Source organism: Oncorhynchus mykiss, chromosome 23, assembly GCF_057628025.1.
Source record: "Oncorhynchus mykiss isolate SJ-2025 chromosome 23, ASM5762802v1, whole genome shotgun sequence".
In the NCBI taxonomy this organism is placed as follows: domain Eukaryota; kingdom Metazoa; phylum Chordata; class Actinopteri; order Salmoniformes; family Salmonidae; genus Oncorhynchus; species Oncorhynchus mykiss.
In genome coordinates, this window is record NC_143044.1 from 35,505,394 (window position 1) to 35,530,047 (window position 24,654).

Sequence of the window (24,654 nt, forward strand, 5' to 3'; positions counted from 1 at the left end):
CTCTCTACCAGCGATGTGCTCAACACGGAAGTGGTTCGATGAAGCGTATGCTAAGCTATAGGACTGTTTGGCTAGCACAGACTGGAATATGTTCCGGGATTCATCCGATGGCGCCGGCTTCATTAATAAGTGCATTGACGACGTTGTCCCCACAGTGACGTACGTACATATCCCAAACAGAAGCCATGGATTACAGGCAAAATCTGCACTGAGCTAAAGGCTAGAGCTGCCGCTTTCAAGGCATAAGACACTACTCCAGACACTTATAAGAAATCCATCAAACAGGCAAATCGTCAATACAGGACCAAGTTCGGGTCCTACTACACAGGCTCTGATGCTTGTCGGATGTGGCAGGGCTTGCAAACTATCACAGATTACAAATGGATACCCAGCCACGAGCTGCCCAATAACGCGAGCCTTCAAGATGAGCTAAATACCTTCTATCCTCGCTTGGAAGCTAGCAACACTGAACAATGCATGAGAGTACCAGTTGTTTCTGACTGTGTGATCATGCTCTCCGTAGCTGATGTAAGACCTTTAAACAGGTTAACATTCACAAGACCGCAGGGCCAGATGGATTACCAGGACGCATACTCAGAGCATGCGCGGAACAGCCAGCAAGTGTTTAAACTGACAATTTCAACCTCTCAATTACTGGGTCTGTAATACCTTCATGTTTCAAGCAGACCACCATAGTCCCTTTCCCAAGAACACCAAGGTAACCTGTTTAAATGACTATCGCCCCGTAGCACTCACATCTGTAGCCATGAAATGATTCGAAAGGCTGGTCATGGCTCACATCAACACCATCATCTCAGACACACTGGGCCCACTCCAATTTGCATACCGCCCCATGAGATCCACAGATGCCCCAGGTGGTGAGGGTAGCAACAACACAGCCACTACGCTGACCCTCAACATAGGGGTCCCTCAGGGGTGCATGCTTTGTTCCATCCTGTACTCCCTGCTCACTCATATGACTGTGTGGCCGCCCATCACTCCAATACCATCATTGAGTTTGCCGACAACACACCGGTGGTAAACCTGATCACCGACGATGTGGAGACAGCCTACAGGGAGGAGGTCAGAGACCTGGCAGTGTGGTGCCAGGACAACAACCTCTCCCTCAACGTCAGCAAGACAAAGTAGCTGATCGTGGACTTTAGGAAATGGAGGGCTGACCATGCCCTCATCCACATCGACGGGGCACTAGTGGAGTAGGTCGAGAGCTTCAAGTTCCTTGAAGAGGGCACGACAACAACGTGAAGAGGGCACAATAATGTGAAGAGGGCACAGCAACGTCTCTTCACCCTCTGGAAGCTGAAAAAAATTGGCATGGGCCCTCATATCCTCAAAAAGTTATACAGCTGCACCATTTTGACTGGCTGCATCACTTGGTATGGCAACTGCTTTGCATCTGACCGCAAGGCGCTACAGTGGGTAGTGAGTATGGAAAATGACGTCCCTCGGGCCGAGCTCCCTGCCATCCAGGACCTCTATACCAGGCAGTGTCAGAGGAAGACCAAAACATTGTCAAAAAAAATTTGTCAAAGACTCCAGCCTGACTCGGTGCGCACAGCAAGCGGTCCTGATGCATATATTAGCATATCTGCCACGACAACACCTTTTCTGGGGCAAAAAGTGTGACACCAATCAGGCCCTCGAGGACTGGAGTTGCCCAGGCCTGTCATAGACTGTTCTCTCTGCTACCGCATGGCAAGTGGTACCGGAGCGCCAAGTCTAGGACCAAAAGGCTCCTTAACAGCCTTATAATCAAACCAGACTATTTACATTGACCTCCCCATTTGTTTTTACACTGTTGCTACTTGCTGTTTATTATCTATGCATCGTCACTTTAACCCTACCTACATGTGCAAATTACCTTGACTAACCTGTACCCCCGCACATTGACTCGGTCCTGGTACCCCCTGTATAAAGCCTCGTTATTGTTATTTTATTGTGTTACTTTTTGTATTATTTTTACTTTAGTTTATTTGGTTAATATTTTCTTAACTCTTTCTTCTACTGCATTGTTGGTTAAGGGCCTGTAAGTAAGCATTTCATGGTAAGGTCTGCCTACACCTGTTGTACTCGGCGCATGTGACAAATACATTTTGATTTGATTTGATTTACACCAAATCTGGAACCAACAGGACCCTGACCAGCTTCTACCCCCAAGCCATAAGATTGCTAAATTTTTAGTTAGTTAACCAATAGCTACCCAGACTATCTGCATTGAGCCTTTTTGCACTAATTGTTTTGACTCATCAAATACTGTACACTGCTGTTACTGTTAATTATCTATCCGGTTGCCTAGTCACTTTATCCCTACCTATATGTACATACAGTACCAGTCAAAAGTTTGGACACACCTATTCGTTTTTCTTAATTTTTTTCTATTTTCTACATTGTAGAATAATTGTGAAGACATTAAAACGATTAAATAACAAATATTGAATCATGTACTTGACACATTATTTACATTAAAACCTTATTCTAAAATGGATTCAGTAGTTTTCTCCCCTCATCAATCTACACATAATACCCCAAAATGATAAAGCAAAAACAGGTTTTTGGAAAATGTTGTATTCTGAACATTTAGTCAGTACTTTGTTGAAGCACCTTTGGCAGAGATTACAGCCTTGAGTCTTCTTGGATATGATACTACAAGTTTAGCACACCTGTATCTGGGGAGTTTCTCCCATTCTTCTCTGCAGATCCTCTCAAGCTCTGTCAGGTTGGATGAGGAGCGTCTCTGCACAGCTATTTTCAGGTCTCCAGAGATGTTTGATCGAGTTCAAGTCCGGGCTCTGGCTGGGCCACTCAAAGACATTCAGAGAATTGTCATGAAGCCGGATCTCTCTGGAGCAGATTGTCATCAAGGATCTCTCTCCATTCATTTCTCCCTCTATCCTGTCTACTCTCCCAGTCCCTGTCACTGAAAAACATCCCCACAGCATGAAGCTGCCACCACCATGCTTCATCGTAGGGCTGGTGCCAGGTTTCTTCCAGACGTGACTCTTGGCATTCAGACCAAAGAGTTCAATCTTGGTTTCATCAGATCAGAGAATCTTGTTTCTCATGGTCTGAGAGTTCTTTGGGTGCCTTTTGGCAAACTCCAAGCGGGTTGTCATGTGCCTTTTACTGAGGAGTGGCTTCCGTCTGGCCACTCTACCATAAAGTCCTGATTGGTGGAGTGCTGCAGAGATGGTTGTCCTTCTGGAAGGTTCTCCACTCTGGAGCTCTGTGAAAGTGACCATTGGGTTCTTGCTCACCTCCCTGACCTAGGCCCTTCTCCACTTATTGCTCAGTTTGGCCAGGTGGCAAGCTCTACGAAGAGTCTTGGTGGTTCCAAATTTCTTCCATTTAAGAATGATGGAGGCCACTGTGTTCTTGGGGACCTTCAATGCTGCAGACATTTTTTGGTACCCTTCCCCAGATCTGTGCCTTGACACAATTCTGTCTCGGAGCTCTGTGGACAATTCCTTTGACCTCATGGCTTGGTTTTTGCTCTGACATGCACTGTCAACTGTGGGACCTTATATGGAGAGATGTCTGCCTTTCAAAATCATGTCCAATCAATTGAATTTACCACAGGTAGCTCAATTTTGAGTCTCATAGCAAAGGGTCTGAATACCTATGTAAATAAGGTATTTCTGTTATTTTTTATTATGAAATTGCAATAATGTCTAAAAACGTTTTTGCTCCATCATTATGGGATATTGTGTGTAGATTGATGAGGAAAATAATTCATTGAATCCCTTTTAGGTTAAGGCTGTAATGTAACAAAATGTGGAAAAAGTGAAGGGGTCTGAATATTTTCAGGATTTCCAGGAGTTTTTTTTAAAGATAAGCTGGACTCAACAACCAAAACCACAAATATATCAATATTTTATACGTTCAGAAAATCAACAGTTATTTCTGGTTGTTTATCAACGTTGGCGGGCTAACTCATTGATCCTGAGAGGTATACTACAAAGCAAGGTAGATCTACTTAGGGTTTTCTAAAGCTAGCCAGTTTCAGTTAGCTTCCTATTCCAGCTCAGGCTTCATCCATACTACGTTGGTGGACATTGCTCATTCATCTGTGGCTAACTCTAGCAGGCTTGTAACTGCGCGTGCATGTCGCATGTGGTTCGACAAACGCCAAACTCTTCATTGAGACAATGCTGCAACATCAATTCATGGGCAAGTCAAAGCAACATTTTAATTTGTGCCGAAATCAAAATAAAAGAAAAGTTATCTTGCCAATTCTATTATGTGAAAAAGGCTTTTAGAAGTGCCGTCTTTATTTGATTACTTATCGTTAATGCTGTCTTTGGTGTGCTCAATATACATACAGTGGTTCCTCCTTTAAAAGTTGCGAGCTTACACCGCAGGACATAGAGGTACCCAACGTGACTGCTTCATTGCTCCAGACCACCACAAGGGGGAGTTAGAGCACTCATTATGCATTTGGGTCCCAAGGTTTTTATATGACCAATCACATCGAGTGGTTCCAATGACGAATTTGACGCGAGCCACCTGTCGCTGGTGACTTTCTTCAGCAAAGATGGCTGACAAAACATTATGGTGGAAGCAAATGTAAGTAATCACAACGTCATAACGAGTCAAGAAAAAAGGCAGAATTGAGAGGAATATGTTAGTTAATGTAGAGAAAGGATGGTGCTTATTTTTTTGTCATAAAGTTAATTTACGAAAATCACTATTTAGCAAGTTAGCTGACTAGCTAACATTAGCCAGCTAGCTAGCTAGTGTTATGACATGAGTATGAAATTGTAATTCATGTTGTTTAATGTTTTAGGGACCCCTGAGAAAACCAGCACCTTTTTTTCCACTCCCGTTCAATAAGATCCTTCTATTAAGTCATACAAATGTTTTACAGTGCATTACACATGACTAAATGTGTAATGTGATAGGTATTTTAACATTACTATTTTTTTACAAACAGAAACACAAATGAAGTGGATGATGACTCAGTCTTTGTGAGAGGGATAGAATCCGATTTAATTGGTCCTCAATTCTTCATTCAGGATAAATGTAGTAAGATGTTAGTTTGTCTGCCCCGGAGCATGTTAGTTCTGAAGGATTTTTTGCCATAGAAATATACCTGGCTAAAAGGTGAGCCACTTTCGTGGTACGGGTTATACCAAGTTGAACTCAGAGTTGAACGAAGTTACCTCCCTAACTACTTAAACTACATTCGAAATATAGGGCTCTGTTTTGTAGAATCCCTTACAGGAGATTTTCATGTGAAAGTTTTTCACATGTGAAAAAGCTATTGAAAATTTCAGCTCAACATGTGAAAAACGATTTCAACTGCAAACTTCACATCAATCAATCAATTACATTTATTTATAAAGCCCTTTTTACATCAACAGATGTCACAAAGTGCTGTACAGAAACCCAGCCTAAAACCTCAAACAGCAAGCAATGCAGAGGCAGAAGCACGGTGGCTAGGAAAAACTCTCTAGAAAGGCAGGAACCTAGGAAGAAACCTAGAGAGGACCCAGGCTCTGAGGGGTGGCCAGTCCTCTTCTGGCTGTGCCGAATGGAGATTATAAGAGTACATGGCCATTAAGGCCAGATTGTTCTTCAAGATGTTCAAACATTCATAGATTACCAGCAAGGTCAAATAATAATCACAGTTTTAATAATAATCACGTTTATTTTGTAAGGGAATTAAATTATATGGGGGTTTAATAGTAAGTGGTATGCTGTTCAGCTAAAATAGTGTAAAAATCTTTAATCAATGAAAATATGATTCCATTAGACATGATCACTTAGGCCTAGAATCAGTCAGATCATAGCTGACACGCGGATGTTTTGGTGGTGTTAGAGGTTGAACTGTTGGAGCCGTCAAATCGGCAAGCAGCTGCGCATGCAATCATTGTCACAAAGCCACACCCGCCCAACTCCAGTTAGATGTTCAGAACGATAATTACGGTATACCTGAAAAATTATGAAATGCAATAATGTATCATTTCTGTTTTAACAAAGTTCCACTACCAATACCTGCTATGTGGATCTGATTGAATAGAGCCCTTAGTACTGACCCCAAATGGGATTTACAACTCACAATCTCTGGATTTGGGGTCTGTGAACTTCCTGCTGCACCATAAGTCTGTAGCGCTCCTCTTCACATCTTAGCAAAAGAGTGCACTCTGAATGCTATTTTAGTTATCAGTTAATCTGACTATTCTCTCATCATTGATTTAATTTACTTATCTCATCAATTTGAGGGTTTTCTGTATAGTTGTCTAATGTTGGTGGGCCATATTATTCTGTTTTAATGGTACTCCTGAATCACTATGATAAATACAGTGGGGAGAACAAGTATTCGATACACTGCCGATTTTGCAGGTTTTCCTACTTACAAAGCATGTAGAGGTCTGTCATTTTTATCATAGGTACACTTCAACTGTGAGAGACGGAATCTAAAACAAAAATCCAGAAAATCACATTGTATGACTTTTAAGTAATTCATTTCTCCCCTGTATAATCGTTTTTGAGTTTATTTTAGAAAACGCTGAGATTTACTTTATGTAAGTTTAAAATTAGGACATTTAAGCGTAGTTATTGACTCAGACATGGGGACGTACTGTAGCAGGAAGAAAGGAATGCTGTGAACCACAAGGTTGTGAGTTCAAATCCCAGGTGAGGACATGTTGAATAATAATTACTGTATAAATAAACATACACAATGTAACTGTGTGTCTAATATGTAAGTTAAAAGCACCGTTTGTGTGTATCCTAATGACTCGTTTTGCTTTGCAGAGCATCACCTGTGAAATCACATTAAAAATACATGTTAATCATGTGAAATATCATCAAGTGAAAATCCACATGTAAAACTTTCTGTGAAATATCATCATGTGAAATTTTCCAAAAACACGTGGTTTGACATGATTTCACATGTGAAATACCTTTTCCACCTGTGAAATCATATGGTTTTTACCTCAAGCCAGGCTAGAAGCACGGCCTGGTTACTCTGAAGATACAGGACTGTCAATTGGGCACCCTAATTCATCTTCCTCCCACATTTTGCACTTGTATTCCTCCCCTTGGCATGTAGCCTGGTGGCTAGGGGCATTGGGCCAGTAACAGAAAAGGTTGCTAGATTGAATCCCTGAGCTGACAAGGTAAAAATCTGTTGTTCTGCTCCTGAGCAAGGCAGATAACCAACTATTCCCCGGGCGCTGTGGATGTCGATTAAAGCAGCCCTCCGGACCTCTCTGATTCAGAGGGGTTGGGTTAAATGTGGAAGACACATTTCAGTTGAATGCAGTCAGTTGTACAACTGACTAGGTATCTATCCCCTTTTCCTCAGAAACAGAAAGGAGAGACAAGAGGCATGACCATCCCCCTTTAAACTTTATTAGTTCATCTCATTATTGTTAAGCAAAGCAAAACACCAAATTATGAAGGCATCATTTTCATTTAATAGTACTGTACTCCAATTCATATGGTAATTTATAGTTTCATAGTACTGTACTTTACTGTTATTCATTGGATGTACTGTATAGCATGGAACCACTAAAAATGAATAATTTGTGAATGTATAATTGATAACAACATCGGAAAACAAAATTAAATGCTTTTGGCTCAATTTTCCGAAACCCAGAGAGTAACAGAGTGAATCAATAGAACAAAACATATCAGCCATCACGTTACAGTAGGTAAATACTCAAAATTACAAATCATCTGCAAGCGATACACCCAAGTATCTGTTAGAAACAGATCATGAAGAAGACGTTTGACAATGTGAAATAAGGCAAACTCATTTGATACAGTTATTGACAAACTAGTTAAAAGACGATAAGTAGAGAAAAGAGAGAGAGAGGACTATTAAAATGGCTGACTGTTTTAGGATTCCATCCCAAATGGCACCCTATTCCCTATATAATGCACTACTTTTGACCGGAGCCCATAGAGTTAACTATTTAAGGAATACGGTGCCATTCAGGACACAACCCATGTTTGTGAAGTTCTAAGCGATTCTGGCATGCATTGGAACGAAACGACAGAGGAAGGAACCATAATCAATCTGTTGAAAGATTAAAAGACACCAGACATCCTGTAGTTCAAAGTGCTTGTTGGTGCTGATAAGGAGCTCTTTAATGAGCTTGTCTATGTCTCAAGTGGCACCCCCTTCCCTATCCAGTGCACTACTTTTGACCAGGGCTCATATGGCTCTAGTGAAAAGTACTGCACTTTATAGGGAAGGGGGTGTCATTTTGGATACAGACTTTGTCTGCAGCTACAGATGCTGCTCTCTGAACATCAGACATTGTCAGAGCTTGTGTGTGTGTATGTGTGTCTCTCTCTCTCTCTGTGTGTGTATGTTAACATCAGACATGATCAAGCATTATCTCACTGATGAAAGCAAAGCTGTTAGGGCTGAGTGATGGAGATGAAATTCTTTTGAAGTGTGTGTGTGTGTCTGCCTCTGTGTGTGTGAGTGCGTGTGTCAAGGTATTAGTAGCTGACATCAAGAGTAGGGTTGCAAAGCTACCGGTAATTTACTAAAGTTATCAGAATCTTCAGTAATTTGGGTAATTAACAGAAAATGTATGGCAATTTATCTTAACTTTGGTACTTTATACTTGAATAACTTTAATATATATATATATATATATATATATAAATAAAAGTATATATAAATTGATGTATAGTATTTATTGTTATATCTGTGTCCATATTGTCCATGAGTTTCTAGTAGATAGAACATATGGTTCAAGACAAAAAAGCCTGATTAATGAAAAAAACATCTAATGAACAATGGCATTATTTTCAATTAACTCTGCAACTCTTCCAACTATTCACTTTTCTTCACAACTGTCACCAGTTTAACGCAAAAACATTGACACCATATATATATATTGACAAAGTAAAAATAATTACACTGTGTCAATTTATTTATTTATTTTTAAACCAATGGTATTCATCTTTGTGGTTTATATTTAGGATACTGTTTTACAGCTTTGTCATATTTGTTTAATCACCTTATTTAGTTATGTCAAATATTTTACATGTGATAAGACCAGAGGTAATTAGACATCGGTAATCATCTAAAGTAGAGCCACTAGAAAGGTTCACTAGAAAGGGGCACTAGAAATCTTGTGATAGATTACATAAAATCCTTGAACGATACCAACATCCTAGTAGTTTACTGGTAAACGTAGAAAGTTTCCAGTAATATACCCTACCTTTGCAACCCTAATCATGACTAGCTATCGGTGCTGAAACAGCAAGAAATGTGTGACAAGAAGATATGGCAGACACTCTGAACTTGGTATAATGCTGTGATGTACTCCTGTGTGTGAGTCCATGATGTTGCAATGTGCCTCCTCTATGTCAAAGATATTTTCAAAGACCATGTCAGTCATACACGCAGCAATCAACAGAAGCATAGTAAATGCTAGAAGATGTCATCTTCCGTCTTGTTTTCCACTGCTGAATGTCAGACTGTCAAAGCTAGTGATAGACAGACAGACAGACAAGGTGCTGTGTCGGTTCTATGGTGCTTGTTAGAAACAGAGGATGGTGGTGGTATACGGAACCCCCAACCTGTAATGTTAACGTCTGCAAACTGGAGCTGGTGCAGCTATTTGGGGTTGGTGAATGTGGCGTTCTGATATTTTTACAGTCCCATGCTTCCAGAATGTTCTAGACTCTAGATGGAATTTAAGGTTAGATGGAACACTCCCAGAATGTTCTAGACTCTAGATGGAATTGAAGGTTAGATGGAACGCTCCCACAATGTTCTAGATGGAATTTAAGGTTAGATGGAACGCTCCCACAATGTTCTAGATGGAATGTAAGGTTAGATGGAACACTCCCACAATGTTCTAGATGGAATGTAAGGTTAGATGGAACACTCCCACAATGTTCTAGATGGAATGTAAGGTTAGATGGAACACTCCCACAATGTTCTAGATGGAATTGAAGGTTAGATGGAACGCTCCCACAATGTTCTAGATGGAATGTAAGGTTAGATGGAACACTCCCACAATGTTCTAGATGGAATGTAAGGTTAGATGGAACACTCCCACAATGTTCTAGATGGAATGTAAGGTTAGATGGAACACTCCCACAATGTTCTAGATGGAATTGAAGGTTAGATGGAACGCTCCCACAATGTTCTAGATGGAATGTAAGGTTAGATGGAACACTCCCACAATGTTCTAGATGGAATGTAAGGTTAGATGGAACACTCCCACAATGTTCTAGATGGAATGTAAGGTTAGATGGAACGCTCCCACAATGTTCTAGATGGAATGGAACAGAGATATTATATTTAGGATATTATTAATATTCTCAATATATGCCTCTATAATGGAAGGTTAGACTCTTTTCCAACAGAAGGTTTATTCCTCTGGCACTATATGGCTAATATGGGCATGGCTAGTAGTAGTAGTAGTAGGAGTAGTAGTGGGAGTAGGAGTAGGAGTAGTAGGAGTAGGAATAGAAGTAGGAGTAGTAGGAATAGTAGTAGTAGGAGTAGTAGTAGGAGTAGGAGAAGGAGTAGGAATATGAGTAGTAGTAGTAGGAATAGGAGGAGGAGTAGTGGTAGTAGTAGGAATAGGAGTAGTAGTAGGAGTAGGAATAGGAGGAGGAGTAGTAGGAGTAGGAATAGGAGGAGGAGTAGTAGCAAGAGTAGGAGAGGTAGTAGTAGTAGCAGGAATAGGAGTAGTAGTAGTAGTAGCAGGAATAGGAGTAGTAGTAGTAGTAGCAGGAGCAGGAATAGGAGTAGTAGCAGGAGTAGGAGTAGTAGTAGGAGCAGGAATAGGAGTAGTAGCAGGAGCAGGAGTAGTAGTAGTAATAGTAGGAGTAGTAGCAGGAGTAGTAGCAGGAGCAGGAATAGGCGTAGTAGCAGGAGTAGGAGTAGTAGCAGGAGTAGTAATAGTAGCAGGAATAGGAGTAGTAGCAGGAGTAGGAGGAGCAGGAATAGGAGTAGTAGCAGGAGTAGGAGTAGTAGCAGGAATAGGACTAGTAGCAGGAGTAGGAGTAGTAGCAGGAGCAGGAATATGAGTAGTAGGAGTAGCAGTAGCAGGAGCAGGATTAGGAGTAGTAGTAGTAGCAGTAGCAGGAGCAGGAATAGGAGAAGTAGTAGTAGCAGGAGCAGGAATAGGAGTAGTAGCAGGAGCAGGAATAGGAGTAGTAGCAGGAGTAGTAGCAGGAGCAGGAATAGGAGTAGTAGCAGGAGCTGGAATATGAGTAGTAGTAGTAGTAGTAGCAGGAGCAGCAGTAGGAGTAGTAGTAGTTAGATCTAACAGACTGCCAGGTATTGCATCCGTTTGATATGTTACAGTCCTCTATCACGTTTCTTTTTTTACATCCATATTCAAATTTGATCGATGAATCATTTAATGAATGACAGATTCTGAGATAAAGATTGATTGATGATGGATTTCATTGATGACAGATGACATCATTTCATTATAATAAAGATTCAAAAAAGTAATTAAAAAGTCATGTAAAATAGGGGAATGAGTTATGTCATGGTGAATGATTCGTTCTTGTGCCTCCGGTCCCCCAGTTTAAGAGGGCATACGGGCACAGGTACTGATGTGGTGGCCCTTTCTTTCTTCACAGTTGGCTGGTTGATTGTCCCTCCTCCTGCTGTTCATTCCTTCTTATCTACAGGATCTGGATGGACAGAAGAAAACAGGAAGAAAATAGTAATAAGAAGAAGTTGATGACACGAGGGTGGAAAAGTAGAGCAACCTTTCCAGAAACACAACAGGGATTGAACCAATCACAGGCAACACAATAGACCCTATTCACGCGGTGGACCATGATTGGTGGAGATCCAGGAAGTTGAAGTGCTCCTCATCTACCCCATGATGTTGGGCCAAACTACCCCTCTATTGTGAGTTCCCTAGCACACTATTTATATGGGCCCTGGTGAAAAGTAGTGCACTATATAGGGCAGGGGTATTCAACTCTTACCCTACACAGTCCGGACTGCTGCTGGTTTTCTGTTCTATCTGATAATAAATTGCACAAACATGGTATCCCAGGTCTAAATGAGTCCCTGATTAGAGGGGAACATTGAAGAGAAAAAAGGTCTAGATTTGAATTTGAGGGATAAATGGAAAAGGGTGCTATTTGGGACGAACAGTATCTTGCATAGTGAGACAATAACTTATTGTGTGTGTTTGAGTTGGGCATTATCTATGGGATTTGGAGGGGAGATAGGAGAGGGTGAGGTAAGGCTGCAGGAGAGGGTGAGGTAAGGCTGCAGGAGAGGGTGAGGTAAGGCTGCAGGAGAGGGTGAGGTAAGGCTGCAGGAGAGGGTGAGGTAAGGCTGCAGGAGAGAGTGAGGTAAGGCTGCAGGAAAGGGTGAGATAAGGCTGCAGGAGAGGGTGAGGTAAGGCTGCAGAGTGAGATCATATTGTTATCATGCAAACAGACAGACAGACAGACAGACAGACAGACAGACAGACAGACAGACATGCCCATGTGCTCTGTTGGCTGATATTTTTTGTGTTTATATAGGACCTCCCGCCCACCTACCGTCAACCAATTATGTCAATGCGGAACTATACGGAGCCACCCGCATTGTTACAACATTTGGGAGGCGCACAGCGATGCGGTACGAAGCTCGATTTGGCCTCTACATGCCTCCGGAGGCTCCGCAATTGCGTCACACCCTCCATACGAAACTTCCGACCACATTTTCGGATCAAGTATAACTTGGCTTTAAGGGTGTCATTTTACATGCTAAAAGAGCACACCTGATGAAACTTTTCAATTATCACAATAATTTTAAATATATAATTTGGCTGACTAGAATAAAAAAAACTATAAGGTTGTTCAAAACAATCTATAAAGTACCTTTGAGATTCTCCAAAAAGGTTCTATAAAGAACCATAAAAAATAGTTCTATATAGCCCCAAAAGGGTTGTAACCATAGCGGAACCTTTTTTTGGTGCTGTATAGAACCTTTTATTAATGGTTCTTTATAGAAACTTAGGACATTTTTCTTTATAGCACCATAAAGGTTCCATATAGAACCTTATGAGCATGGTTCTTTATAGAACCTTCAAAAAAAGATTCCATACAGCACCAAAAATGATCTGCTATAGTTACAAGTCCCCCCAAAATGATTTGGCACTATATCGATTTATTTTTGCTGTGCGCTGGGGTTGCGTACCAAAAGGCACCTTATTCCATACATAGGGCATTACTAATGACCAGGGCCCATACACCGGATGTCACATACACCGGATGGGTGCAATGAAATGTGTTGTTTTACAGGTCCAGCCATAGTAGGACAGCGCCCCTGGAGCAAATTAGGGTTAAGGGTTTTCACCTTGTCGGCTCGGGAATTCGAACCAGCAATCTTCGGTTACTGGCTTAATGTCAAATGACATGCAGAAACATTACATTGGGCCCTCAATGGAGACCTGGATATGGCAACATGGCAGCAGTATTGTATCTTCTCAAATATGATTTATCAGTATCTGTGTCCCAAATGGCATTATATTCCCTACACAGTCCACTAAATAGGGAATCAGGTACCATTTTGGACACAGTCATGATTTATCAGCATTATTAGTGCCCCAGCAGTTAATGTCGCTTCCGAGTTAGGTTAATATACAATCCAAATGTGATTTATTAAAGTGTGTGATAGTTGAGTGTGTAGGTAATTCATCACAGTCAATCTCCTAAGGCTCGCTTTCACATACAGTATTTACCAAAATATCAGGGTCACTACTGGGGGAGGGGAAGAGGAGAGTATGGGAGGAGAGAAGAGAGGAGATGAGATGATTTAGAAATGCACAGTTGGCCTGAGTAAACAGGTAGAAGGAGAGAAAGAGAGAGGAGAGAAGAGAGCAAGATGGAGAAAGATGAAGAATGAACATGTCTGTGGAGAGGAAAAAAGAGAGAGTGAAGGAGACATGGAGCAAGGAAGCGAGGGAGGAAAGGAGGGAGAGAGTGGTGAAGGATGAAGCCAAATATCAGAGTAGGCCAAGCAGCTCACTCTGAAGAGAGCCGAGAACAGGGAGAGGGGGATCGACAGAAAGAGGTAGAGGGGGATCGACAGAAAGAGGTAGAGGGGGATCGACAGAAAGAGGTAGAGGGGGATCGACAGAAAGAGGTAGAGGGGGATCGACAGAAAGAGGTAGAGAGGGATCGACAGAAAGAGGTAGAGAGGGATCGACAGAAAGAGGTAGAGAGGGATCGACAGAAAGAGGTAGAGAGGGATCGACAGAAAGAGTTAGAGGGATAGACAGAAAGAGGTAGAGGGATAGACAGAAAGAGGTAAAGAGGGATAGAAAGAAAGAGGTAAAGAGGTATAGAAAGAAAGAGGTAGCGAGGGATAGACAGAAAGAGGTAGCGAGGGATAGACAGAAAGAGGTAGAGTGATAGACAGAATGAGGTAGAGGGATAGACAGAAAGAGGTAGAGGGGGATCGACAGAAAGAGGTAGAGGGGGCACGAAAGTAAGAGGTAGAGGGGGATCGACAGAAAGAGGTAGAGAGGGATCGACAGAAAGAGGTAGAGAGGGATCGACAGAAAGAGGTAGAGAGGGATCGACAGAAAGAGGTAGAGGGATAGACAGAAAGAGGTAGAGGGATAGACAGAAAGAGGTAAAGAGGGATAGAAAGAGGGATAGAAAGAAAGAGGTAAAGAGGTATAGAAAGAAAGAGGTAGCGAGTGATAGACAGAAAGTGGTAGAGGGATAGACAGAAAGAAGTAGAGGGATAGAGGGATTTCTTTCTATCTCTCAGAAAGAGGTAGAGGAATAGACAGAAAGAGGTAGCGAGGGATAGACAGAAAGAGGTAGAGGGATAGACAGAAAGAGGTAGAGGGATAGACATAATGCGGTAGAGGGATAGACAGAAAGATGTAGAGGGATAGACAGAAAGAGGTAGAGGGATAGACATAATGCGGTAGAGGGATAGACAGAAAGAGGTAGAGAGGGATAGACAGAAAGAGGTAGAGGGATAGAAATAATGAGGTAGAGGGATAGACAGAAAGAGGTAGAGGAATAGACAGAAAGAGGTAGAGGGATAGACAGAATGCGATAGCGGGATAGACAGAAAGAGGTAGAGGGATAGACAGAAAGAGGTAGAGGGATAGACAGAAAGAGGTAGAGGGATAGACATAATGCGGTAGAGGGATAGACATAAAGAGGTAGAGGGATAGACATAATGCGGTAGAGAGGGATAGACAGAAAGAGGTAGAGGGATAGACAGAAAGAGGTAGAGGGATAGACAGAAAGAGGTAGAGAGGGATAGACAGAAAGAGGTAGAGGGGGATAGACAGAAAGAGGTAGAGAGGAATAGACAGAAAGAGGTAGAAAGGGATCGACAGAAAGAGGTAGAGAGGGATCGACAGAAAGAGGTAGAGGGATAGACAGAAAGAGGTAGAGTGATAGACAGAATGAGATAGAGGGATAGACAGAAAGAGGTAGAGGAATAGACAGAAAGAAGTAGAGGAATAGACAGAATGAGGTAGAGAGTGATAGACAGAAAGAGGCAGAGAGTGATAGACAGAACGTGGTAGAGGGATAGACAGAAAGAAGTAGAGGGATAGACGGGTTTCTTTCTATCCCTCAGAAAGAGGTAGAGGAATAGACAGAAAGAGGTAGAGGGATAGACAGAAAGAAGTAGAGGGATAGACAGAAAGAAGTAGAGAGTGATAGACAGAAAGAGGTAGAGGGATAGACAGAAAGAAGTAGAGGGATAGACAGAAAGAGGTAAAGAGGGATAGAAAGAAAGAGGTAGCGAGGGATAGACAGAAAGAGGTAGAGGAATAGACAGAAAGAGGTAGAGGGATAGACAGAAAGAAGTAGAGGGATAGACAGAAAGAGGTAAAGAGGGATAGAAAGAAAGAGGTAGCGAGGGATAGACAGAAAGAGGTAGAGGAATAGACAGAATGAGGTAGAGGGATAGACAGAAAGAGGTAGAGGGATAGACAGAACGAGGTAGAGGAATAGACAGAAAGAGGTAGAGGGATAGACAGAACGAGGTAGAGGAATAGACAGAAAGAGGTAGAGAGGGATAGACAGAATGAGGTAGAGGAATAGACAGAAAGAGGTAGAGAGGGATAGACAGAATGAGGTAGAGGAATAGACAGAAAGATAGGCAGAAAGAGGTAGAGGGATAGACATAATGCGGTAGAGGGATAGACAGAAAGAGGTAGAGGGATAGACATAATGCGGTAGAGGGATAGACAGAAAGAGGTAGAGGGATAGACATAATGCGGTAGAGGGATAGACAGAAAGAGGTAGAGGGATAGACAGAAAGAGGTAGAGGGATAGACAGAAAGAGGTAGAGGGATAGACAGAAAGAGGTAGAGGGATAGACAGAATGCGGTAGCGGGATAGACAGAAAGAGGTAGAGGGATAGACAGAAAGAGGTAGAGGGATAGACAGAATGCGGTAGCGGGATAGACAGAAAGAGGTAGAGGGATAGACAGAAAGAGGTAGAGAGGAAGTGAGTGAAGGAGGGTGAAGCTAAATACTGACAGATGCCAGGCGTCCCTACTCAATGCTGAGGGTACTCAGACTGATGTGAATTTTTATTCAACAGCTGTGGTCGCTAATAAGAATCCACAAGCAGATCAATGAAGATGACCAGGGAGAGAGTGTGTGTCTGTGTGTGTGTGTTTGTTGAGAGTGTGTGTGCTGAATGAGTGTGTGTGCGTGTGTGCGTTTGTGTGTGAGAGCTTCCGATGCCAACTTACCTTTGGACGGAGAGCTGTCGGTTTCAGTTGGGTCAGATCCTTCCAAGCTCTCGACTTTAGCATTTATTTCTAATAGACAGCCAGGAAAGGAGGACAGATGAGGTGAAGAGAGAGAGAGAGGGAGAAATAGAGAGAGAGAGTGAGACAGAGAAAGAGCGAGAGAGTGAGAGAGAGGAGGAGAAGAGTTTATAATCACAGCTTTCTATCTCTGAGATTCTATGGGCAGTGTAGGATATTGAAGGATACTAAAAGACAATCACTCATCATCACTCAGACCCTTCAACATGTCTTATACCAACTGACTGAGCAGACACATGGGGAAGTTTGATCGTGGTCATACACCCACAAATAGGCCTACAGTGCCTTGCGAAAATATTCGGCCCCCTTGAACTTTGCAACCTTTTGCCACATTTCAGGCTATTTCCTCTTCCCCTGTGTAACCTATTTCCTCTTCCCCTGTGTAACCTATTTCCTCTTCCCCTGTGTAACCTATTTCCTCTTCCCCTGTGTAACCTATTTCCTCTTCCCCTGTGTAACCTATTTCCTCTTCCCCTGTGTAACCTATTTCCTCTTCCCCTGTGTAACATATTTCCTCTTCCCCTGTGTAACCTATTTCCTCTTCCCCTGTGTAACCTATTTCCTCTTCCCCTGTGTAACCTATTTCCTCTTCCCCTGTGTAACCTATTTCCTCTTCCCCTGTGTAACCTATTTCCTCTTCCCCTGTATAAGCTCTTTCCTCTTCCCCTGTGTAACCTATTCCTCTTCCCCTGTGTAACCTATTTCCTCTTCCAATGTGTCACCTATTTCCACTTCCCCTGTGTATGCTCTTTCCTCTTCCCCTGTATAAGCTCTTTCCTCTTCCCCTGTGTAACCTATTTCCTCTTCCAATGTGTCACCTATTTCCACTTCCCCTGTGTATGCTCTTTCCTCTTCCCCTGTATAAGCTCTTTCCTCTTCCCCTGTGTAACCTATTTCCTCTTCCCCTGTGTAACCTATTTCCTCTTCCCCTGTGTAACCTATTTCCTCTTCCCCTGCGTAACCTATTTCCTCTTCCCCTGCGTAACCTTTTTCCTCTTCCCCTGTGTAACCTATTTCCTCTTCCCCTGTGTAACCTATTTCCTCTTCCCCTGTGTAACCTATTTCCTCTTCCCCTGCGTAACCTATTTCCTCTTCCCCTGTGTAACCTATTTCCTCTTTCCCTGTGTAACCTATTTCCTCTTCCCCTGTGTAACCTATTTCCACTTTCCCTATGTAACATCTTACTTCTTCCTATGTGTAATCCTTTCCTCTTCCCCTGTGTAACCTCTTGTCAGAGATGTAAAGTGAAATGTATACATAATTAAATGACATTAAATGTACATGAAATCAAATACTCACGTTCACTAGCGCTGGTGTCTGTCTCCATCTCTTTCTCTATCTCCTTCTCCTTCTCTTTCTCCGTATCCTTTTCTTTCTCTGTATCCTTCTCTTCAGGTTCAGCATTAGAAAGAATTGAACACACAAACACAAAGACAGTTAACTCAATTTGGATGATTGTTTTTCTTTAAATTACTTGGTTGCTTTGGACATCATTTGCTTACAATGGATAAAATTCCATTTGAATGTAGATGATGAATGCAACAAGTGTATACACACTGTTCTGTGTAGCTCCTTGTTTGTAACAACTCTGTGCTTACAGTAATACAGGCATCAGAACAGAAAGGTCAGGACAGTCTCAAATGGCACCCAATTTCCTATATAGTGCATTACTTTCGGCTCTGGTCAATATAGGGAACCCAATATAAGGGCCTCCGATGCCTCCTGTCCAGTATTTATGTTATATCTGGAGTATTTCTCCTCTCTTATCTGGTGTCCTATGTGCATTTAAGTATTCTCTCTCTCTCTCCCTGCCTCCCTCTCTCTCTCTCTCTCTCTGAGGAACTGAGCCCTAGGACCATGCCTCAGGACTACCTGGCCTGTTGCAACCTCTACAGCCACTGTGATTATTATTATCTGACCCTGCTGGTCATCTATGAACATTTGAACATCTTGGATATGTTCTGTTATAATCTCCACCTGGCACAGCCAGAAGAGGACTGGCCACCCCTCAGATTCTGGTTCCTCTCTAGGTTTCTTCCTAGGTTCCTGCCTTTCTAGGGAGTTTTTCCTAGCCACCGTGCTTCTGCCTCTGCATTGCTTGCTGTTTGAGGTTTTAGGCTGGGTTTCTGTACAGCACTTTGTGACATATGTTGATGTAAAATGGCTTTATAAATAAATGTAATTGATTGATTGATGTGAAATTTGTAATTGAAATCGCTTTTCGCATGTGAAATAGATGTTTTCACATGTTGAGCTGAAATTTTCACACGGAAAAAAACAGATGCATGAGGCCAGTTGTTCACATGTAATACATTTTGACATGTTAACACTACTTCTTCACATGTGAGGCGAATAACATGTTTTTACCTCACGTGAATTGTGGATTCGGATGTGAAATTTGCAGTTTCACATGTGGAATAGCTTTTTCACATGTGAAAAACTTTCACAGGAAAATCTCCTGTAAGGGATTCTACAAAACAGAGCCCTATACTACGAATGTAGTTTAAGTAGTTAGGGAGGTAACTTCGTTCAACTCTGAGTTCAACTTGGTATAACCCGTACCATGAAAGTGGCTCACCTTTTAGCCAGGTATATTTCTATGGCAAAAAATCCTTTAGAACTAACATGCTCCGGGGCAGACAAACTAACATCTTACTACATTTATCCTGCATTTCCTACATTTATAATTCAAATTTCATGTTGCTGCAGGATTCCTGCTGTAGTAAACAGGCTCAAATTAAGATCCGACATCTGTAAATGGCAGCTTCACATTTACATTTTTCACAAGGAGACAACGGAGGGTACTTAAAGCATCAAAGTGGCTCATGCCTGGAAATTCAATGCCTTCCTAAAGAGTTCCACTTCAAACAGAGACAAAACAAGTGTGAGGAGAGAGATGAAAAGAGAAGGAGAGAGAGAGAGAGAGAGAGAGTGATGAGAGAGATACAAAATTAATTACAGAATGCAGTCCTGAGGCAGCATGAGCAAAGAGCTACCCTCGTCATCTCTCCACCTCCCCCTAACTATCAGCAGTCACACAGGCCCCTCTCCTCCTCTCCTCCTCCCCTTCACCTCCACTACCTCACTCCAAAAGCAACCCCTTGCTCCCTTTTCATCCTCAACCCCGGCTCCAAACAAATTGTGCTGTAAAAACATCTTGTCTCCTCCAGACCTCCCAAGGCACCCCCTCTTTCCCCCAGGCATCTCAACAATGATGTAAACAAATACAGGTCTTCAGCAGTGTTGGAAAACAGTGTATTATTTCAAACTGTTATTCATATTTTTTTGGTCATTTTAGCAGATGCTCTTATCCAGAATGACTTACAGGAGCAATTAGGGTTAAGTGCCTTGCTCGGTGACTGGCACAACGCTCTTAACTGCCAACAACCTACTGTAGCTGTTTCTACCAGACCTGGGTTCTAATAATATTTGAAATCTTTTAAATCCTTTATAGGCCCAGTGCAGTCTAAATTCCGTTTTTCCTGTGATTTGTGTCATATTGTACAACAGCTGATGAAACTAACACTGTACAAGTGTAAAGAAAATTAGAACAGTGTTATTTCCTGATAGTTGCTGGTTGAAAATACAATCTACACAGGACCTTCTAATGAGCAGGTTTTGCATGGGTGGAGTTTTGACTTGCCTGGTGACATGGTCAATGCAGCTGTCACGGCCTGACCATAGAGAGCTTTTTATTCTCTATGTTGGTTAGGTCGGGGTAGGGTGGGTCATCTAGGTGATTGTGTGTCTATGTTGGCTAGGTATGGTTCCCAATCAGAGGCAGCTGTTTGTCATTGTCTCTGACTGGGTTCATATTTAGGCAGCCATTTCCCCTTTGTGCTTTGTGGGATCTTCTGTCACGATCGTCATAAGGAATGGGCTAAGGTGCAGGGTGGTAGGCGTACATTATCCTTTAATAAATGAACACTGAACAAAAACAACAAACTACCAAATGAACCGTGAAGCTACTGGTGCGCACACAGGCAACTAACTGTAGACAAGATCCCACAAAACACAATGGGGAAAATGGCTACCTAAATATGATCCCTAATCAGAGACAACGATAAACAGCTGTCTCTGATTGGGATGCATACCAGGCCAACATAAATCATCAATCACCTAGATGACCCACCCTAGTCACTATCATGCCCCAACCAACATAGAGAATAAACTTCTCTCTATGGTCAGGGTGTGACAGCAGCTGCTTTTATCTCAATATCAAATCATTTCTGGGTAAAAATTAAGTACCGTAATGTACATGTTTTCCATTAAAGAAAAGTATAACAATAATAATTTTATAAAATGCTTCTTAGTAAAGAGAAATTTCTCAAGCAAGAATTTAGCTTGGACTGTCACCATGCAGGCTAAAACTCCATCCACTGAAAACAGGCAGACATTACAGGCAGTCTATTCAAACAGCTCTCACACTAAAAGGGCATTATCATCATTTTCAAAATGTAACTATATTATTCTAACCTCATAGTATCGAAATATAAAACACAGGAAAATCACGTTTTTGACTTCACTGGGCCTTTAATATGTAAGGAATAATCTACAAGGGGCTATGCGCTCTGTGGAAAATAATGCATGACGTGGAACGTGTGTGCCACAACATGCTAGCAGTGGCACTAACCTTCCAGGCAGTTGCAATGTTTTCAGCGTCGGGGAGTAGTGAACTACATGTAGTTCAACTAGTAATTAAAATACATTTTGCAGTAGCTTGGTGGTAGTTAAACTAAATTCAAATCTTGACAGTGTTTTCAGTAGTTAATTACTTTAGCTAACTACTGGAACTACACACTACTTTTTGCTAATAGAAAAGACAATATGGATGAAGTAGGCAAGAATAGCCTTTCTTTTTCGGCATCAGACCTGACTTATTCTCAATTGAAACATACTTTTTGTGTTAAAAGGCCAAATTACACATTTGGTTAACATCTGACTCCAGAGTGATGCCTATGATATTTGAGATTTAGATATGATAATTTTTCACGCAGTAGTTTTAGTGTAACTTAACTTCTTCCACTGTGATGTAATTGGTAGCTTTTAAACAATATTTTCAGAGTAGCTACCCCAATACTGATTATTCTCCACAGGTAGGTAACCGGTTCGAGCGTTTTGAAAGGTCGGAAGTTTAACGGTGAGAAATCTGTTGAGAAACCTACGTAATTAGACCTGTGGTATATGGCCTGATATACCACGGTTGTCAGCCAATCAGTAGTCAGTGCTCGAACCACCCAGTTTATAAAGATCATTAAAAAAGAGAGTTCCAAACCTCTCTGCCAATTCATGGGTTGCATATTTCGTCACAATAGGTTTTTGAACATTTATTTTGACCTGATGCCCATCTGAGCATTCTACTCAATGCATCGTCAATGAGCTCCGATGAAGATTTCATCAAAAGTGCATTACAGTGGCTTGGAAATACAAAGCCCTACAAAAGGAGGCAAATAATTAGTAGGAAAACCTTTTGTCATCATTTTGATGTCGCCAGATTGACTTTAGATGCAGTATAACGTTAGCTAGTTAACTATGATTGAGAGGTCACCGGATTTTAGCTAGCTACCGTTAGCATTGCTAGCTATTTTTTACAAACTTTGTAAGCTAATGACAACATTGCCATTTCGAAAGTAAATTTGACGACATGATAATGCTGGCAATGTTGTTTCATACTAAACATTTGACTACTTGACTAGTCATTAGCCTCAGTCTAGAATGACTGGGCTTATCAAGACTTTAGGGCACCACTATCGTGCCGCCGGTGAATAACAGGTCGTTTTCAGATTCCATATTACTCCCCCTCCCCACTCAGATCACTCCCAGACAGTCCTAGCAAAATTCTTGCTTGAGAAGTAAGATCAGCATACCCCAAATCCAGAGGTTGGGAGATCAAATCCCAAATGGGGTCATATTGAGAAGTCAGCACAAAGTAATCATGCCAAATGTTTAAACTATTTTAGCTGAACAGCATACCGCTTACCTTAAAACCCCCATACCATTTCATTACTTGCCTTACAAATAAAAACTTGAACTGTGCAGCTTCACATGTGAAAATTACAATTAGAGTTCACATGTTAACACCTTTTCATATGTGAGGAGAATAACATGTTTTCACCTCACGTGAATTGCAGTTTCACATGTGCAAACCTAACTCTCTCATGCTTTCAAATGTGTAGTTTCATGTTATTACGTGTTGCTTTTACATGCTGTCACATGTTATTACATTAACTTCACATAAGATCACGTTGTTTTTCCGTAAGGGCATGCCCAGATGCCTCAAAACTATTTCATACATTAAACAAGGTTTCCATGCTTTTCCATGTAATGTATGTCTTCATCAACAAACAAGACAATTCTCTCAGAGATCCATCCATTATGCTGGAATATAGAATCGCTGGATGCTTGGAGTTAGTCTGCATGTTTCTACATGGCTGCCTTCTTAAAGCAGGCTTTAAAAATCAAGAGTTCTCCTGGATTTTGCAGATCAATTTTGCAGATCAATCATCACATTCTGCCTCAGTCTCTCTCTCGCTCCCTTTCTTTCTCTCCCTTGCTCTCACCCTCTATCGGTCTCTCTCTCTCTCTGTCTGTCTGTCTGTCTGTCTGTCTGTCTGTCTGTCTGTCTGTCTGTCTGTCTGTCTGTCTGTCTGTCTGTCTCTCTCTCTCACTCTCTCACTCTCTCTCTCGTTCTCTCTCTCTTTGTCTGTCCTACTCCCTTCTGTCCGCTGCCAGTGGAGAAGCAGCACTGACAGGCGAGGAAGGACAATGATTCCATTCCACCCCCGCCACCGCCTTGTCTCGCGCTGACGGAGAGAGAGCCAGAGCGCTGACGGAGAGAGAGCCAGAGCGCTGGCGGAGAGAGAGCCAGAGCGCTGGCGGAGAGAGAGCCAGAGCGCTGGCGGAGAGAGAGCCAGAGCGCTGGCGGAGAGAGAGCCAGAGCGCTGGTGGAGAGAGAGCCAGAGCGCTGGCGGAGAGAGAGCCAGAGCGCTGGCGGAGAGAGAGCCAGAGCGCTGGTGGAGAGAGAGCCAGAGCGCTGACGGAGAGAGAGCCAGAGCGCTGACGGAGAGAGAGCCAGAGCGCTGGCGGAGAGAGAGCCAGAGCGCTGGCGGAGAGAGAGCCAGAGCGCTGACGGAGAGAGAGCCAGAGCGCTGGCGGGAGTAAATGAAACTGTGCAAGACACCTTTTCAAAAGTCTTTATATTACTCCCTCCCCACTATAATCAACGTAGCAGGTTTGTCACCCAAATCATCTCCATACTTGTTCACCTACCATGAGGAATTGGTACAAAGACACACCTACAGATAAGTGCACATGGGTATATACCTCGGTATTACGTTCATATGGACAATAGACAGAGAATAACCCCAGGGGGACAAAATATGCAGTTGAATTGAAAGGAATTGAATTCACTAGTTTACATGCTGTATTTCAAGGTCAGCACATTAAAGGAAGTGTGGAATGTGGTAATATTGTATCCTGCGGTGGTACACAGCATCCTTCTTCTTGTCAGCCTTTTAAAATGAGAGAGCTCAGAGCGTCCCTGTATAACATTGCAGAACTGGCCTTATTCCAGATCCCTCCTCTCCTCTCCTCCCAGGTAATAACATCAAAACCCAAGAGCCCTGGTGGCACTTTCTCCTCCTAATAACCACCATTGATGAAAACCCAACACAAACCAAAAAATAAATAGAATTTAAATTGATTCTGCTCCACAGCCCCCTCTGCCACCCCTGCCGCCCTACAGATCCCAGAGAAAGAGAGACAGAGACCTAGACAGAGAATGAGACAGAAGAGAGAAGAAGAGAGAGAAAGAGAGAAAGAGAGAGAAAGAGAGAGAGAGACAGAAAGACAGAAAGAAAGAGAAATAGAGAGA

General features: G+C 42.2%; 1 protein-coding gene across 2 annotated transcripts in view; it reads right to left on the minus strand.

Moving 5' to 3' along the window:
• Window positions 1-11,352: 11,352 nt before the first annotated feature.
• The window catches only part of macrod2 (mono-ADP ribosylhydrolase 2), a 1,220,194-nt gene continuing 1,206,892 nt past the window's right edge, over window positions 11,353-24,654 (minus strand). For both annotated transcript variants that reach the window (XM_036960544.2, XM_036960545.2), the window contains exons 15-17: window positions 18,081-18,170; window positions 16,704-16,772; window positions 11,353-11,652 (exon numbers count right to left, since the gene is read on the minus strand). In XM_036960544.2, the coding sequence (XP_036816439.2) occupies window positions 11,630-11,652; window positions 16,704-16,772; window positions 18,081-18,170 (182 nt within the window). In that variant the 3' untranslated portion in view covers window positions 11,353-11,629. The remainder of the gene's footprint in view (window positions 11,653-16,703; window positions 16,773-18,080; window positions 18,171-24,654) is intronic.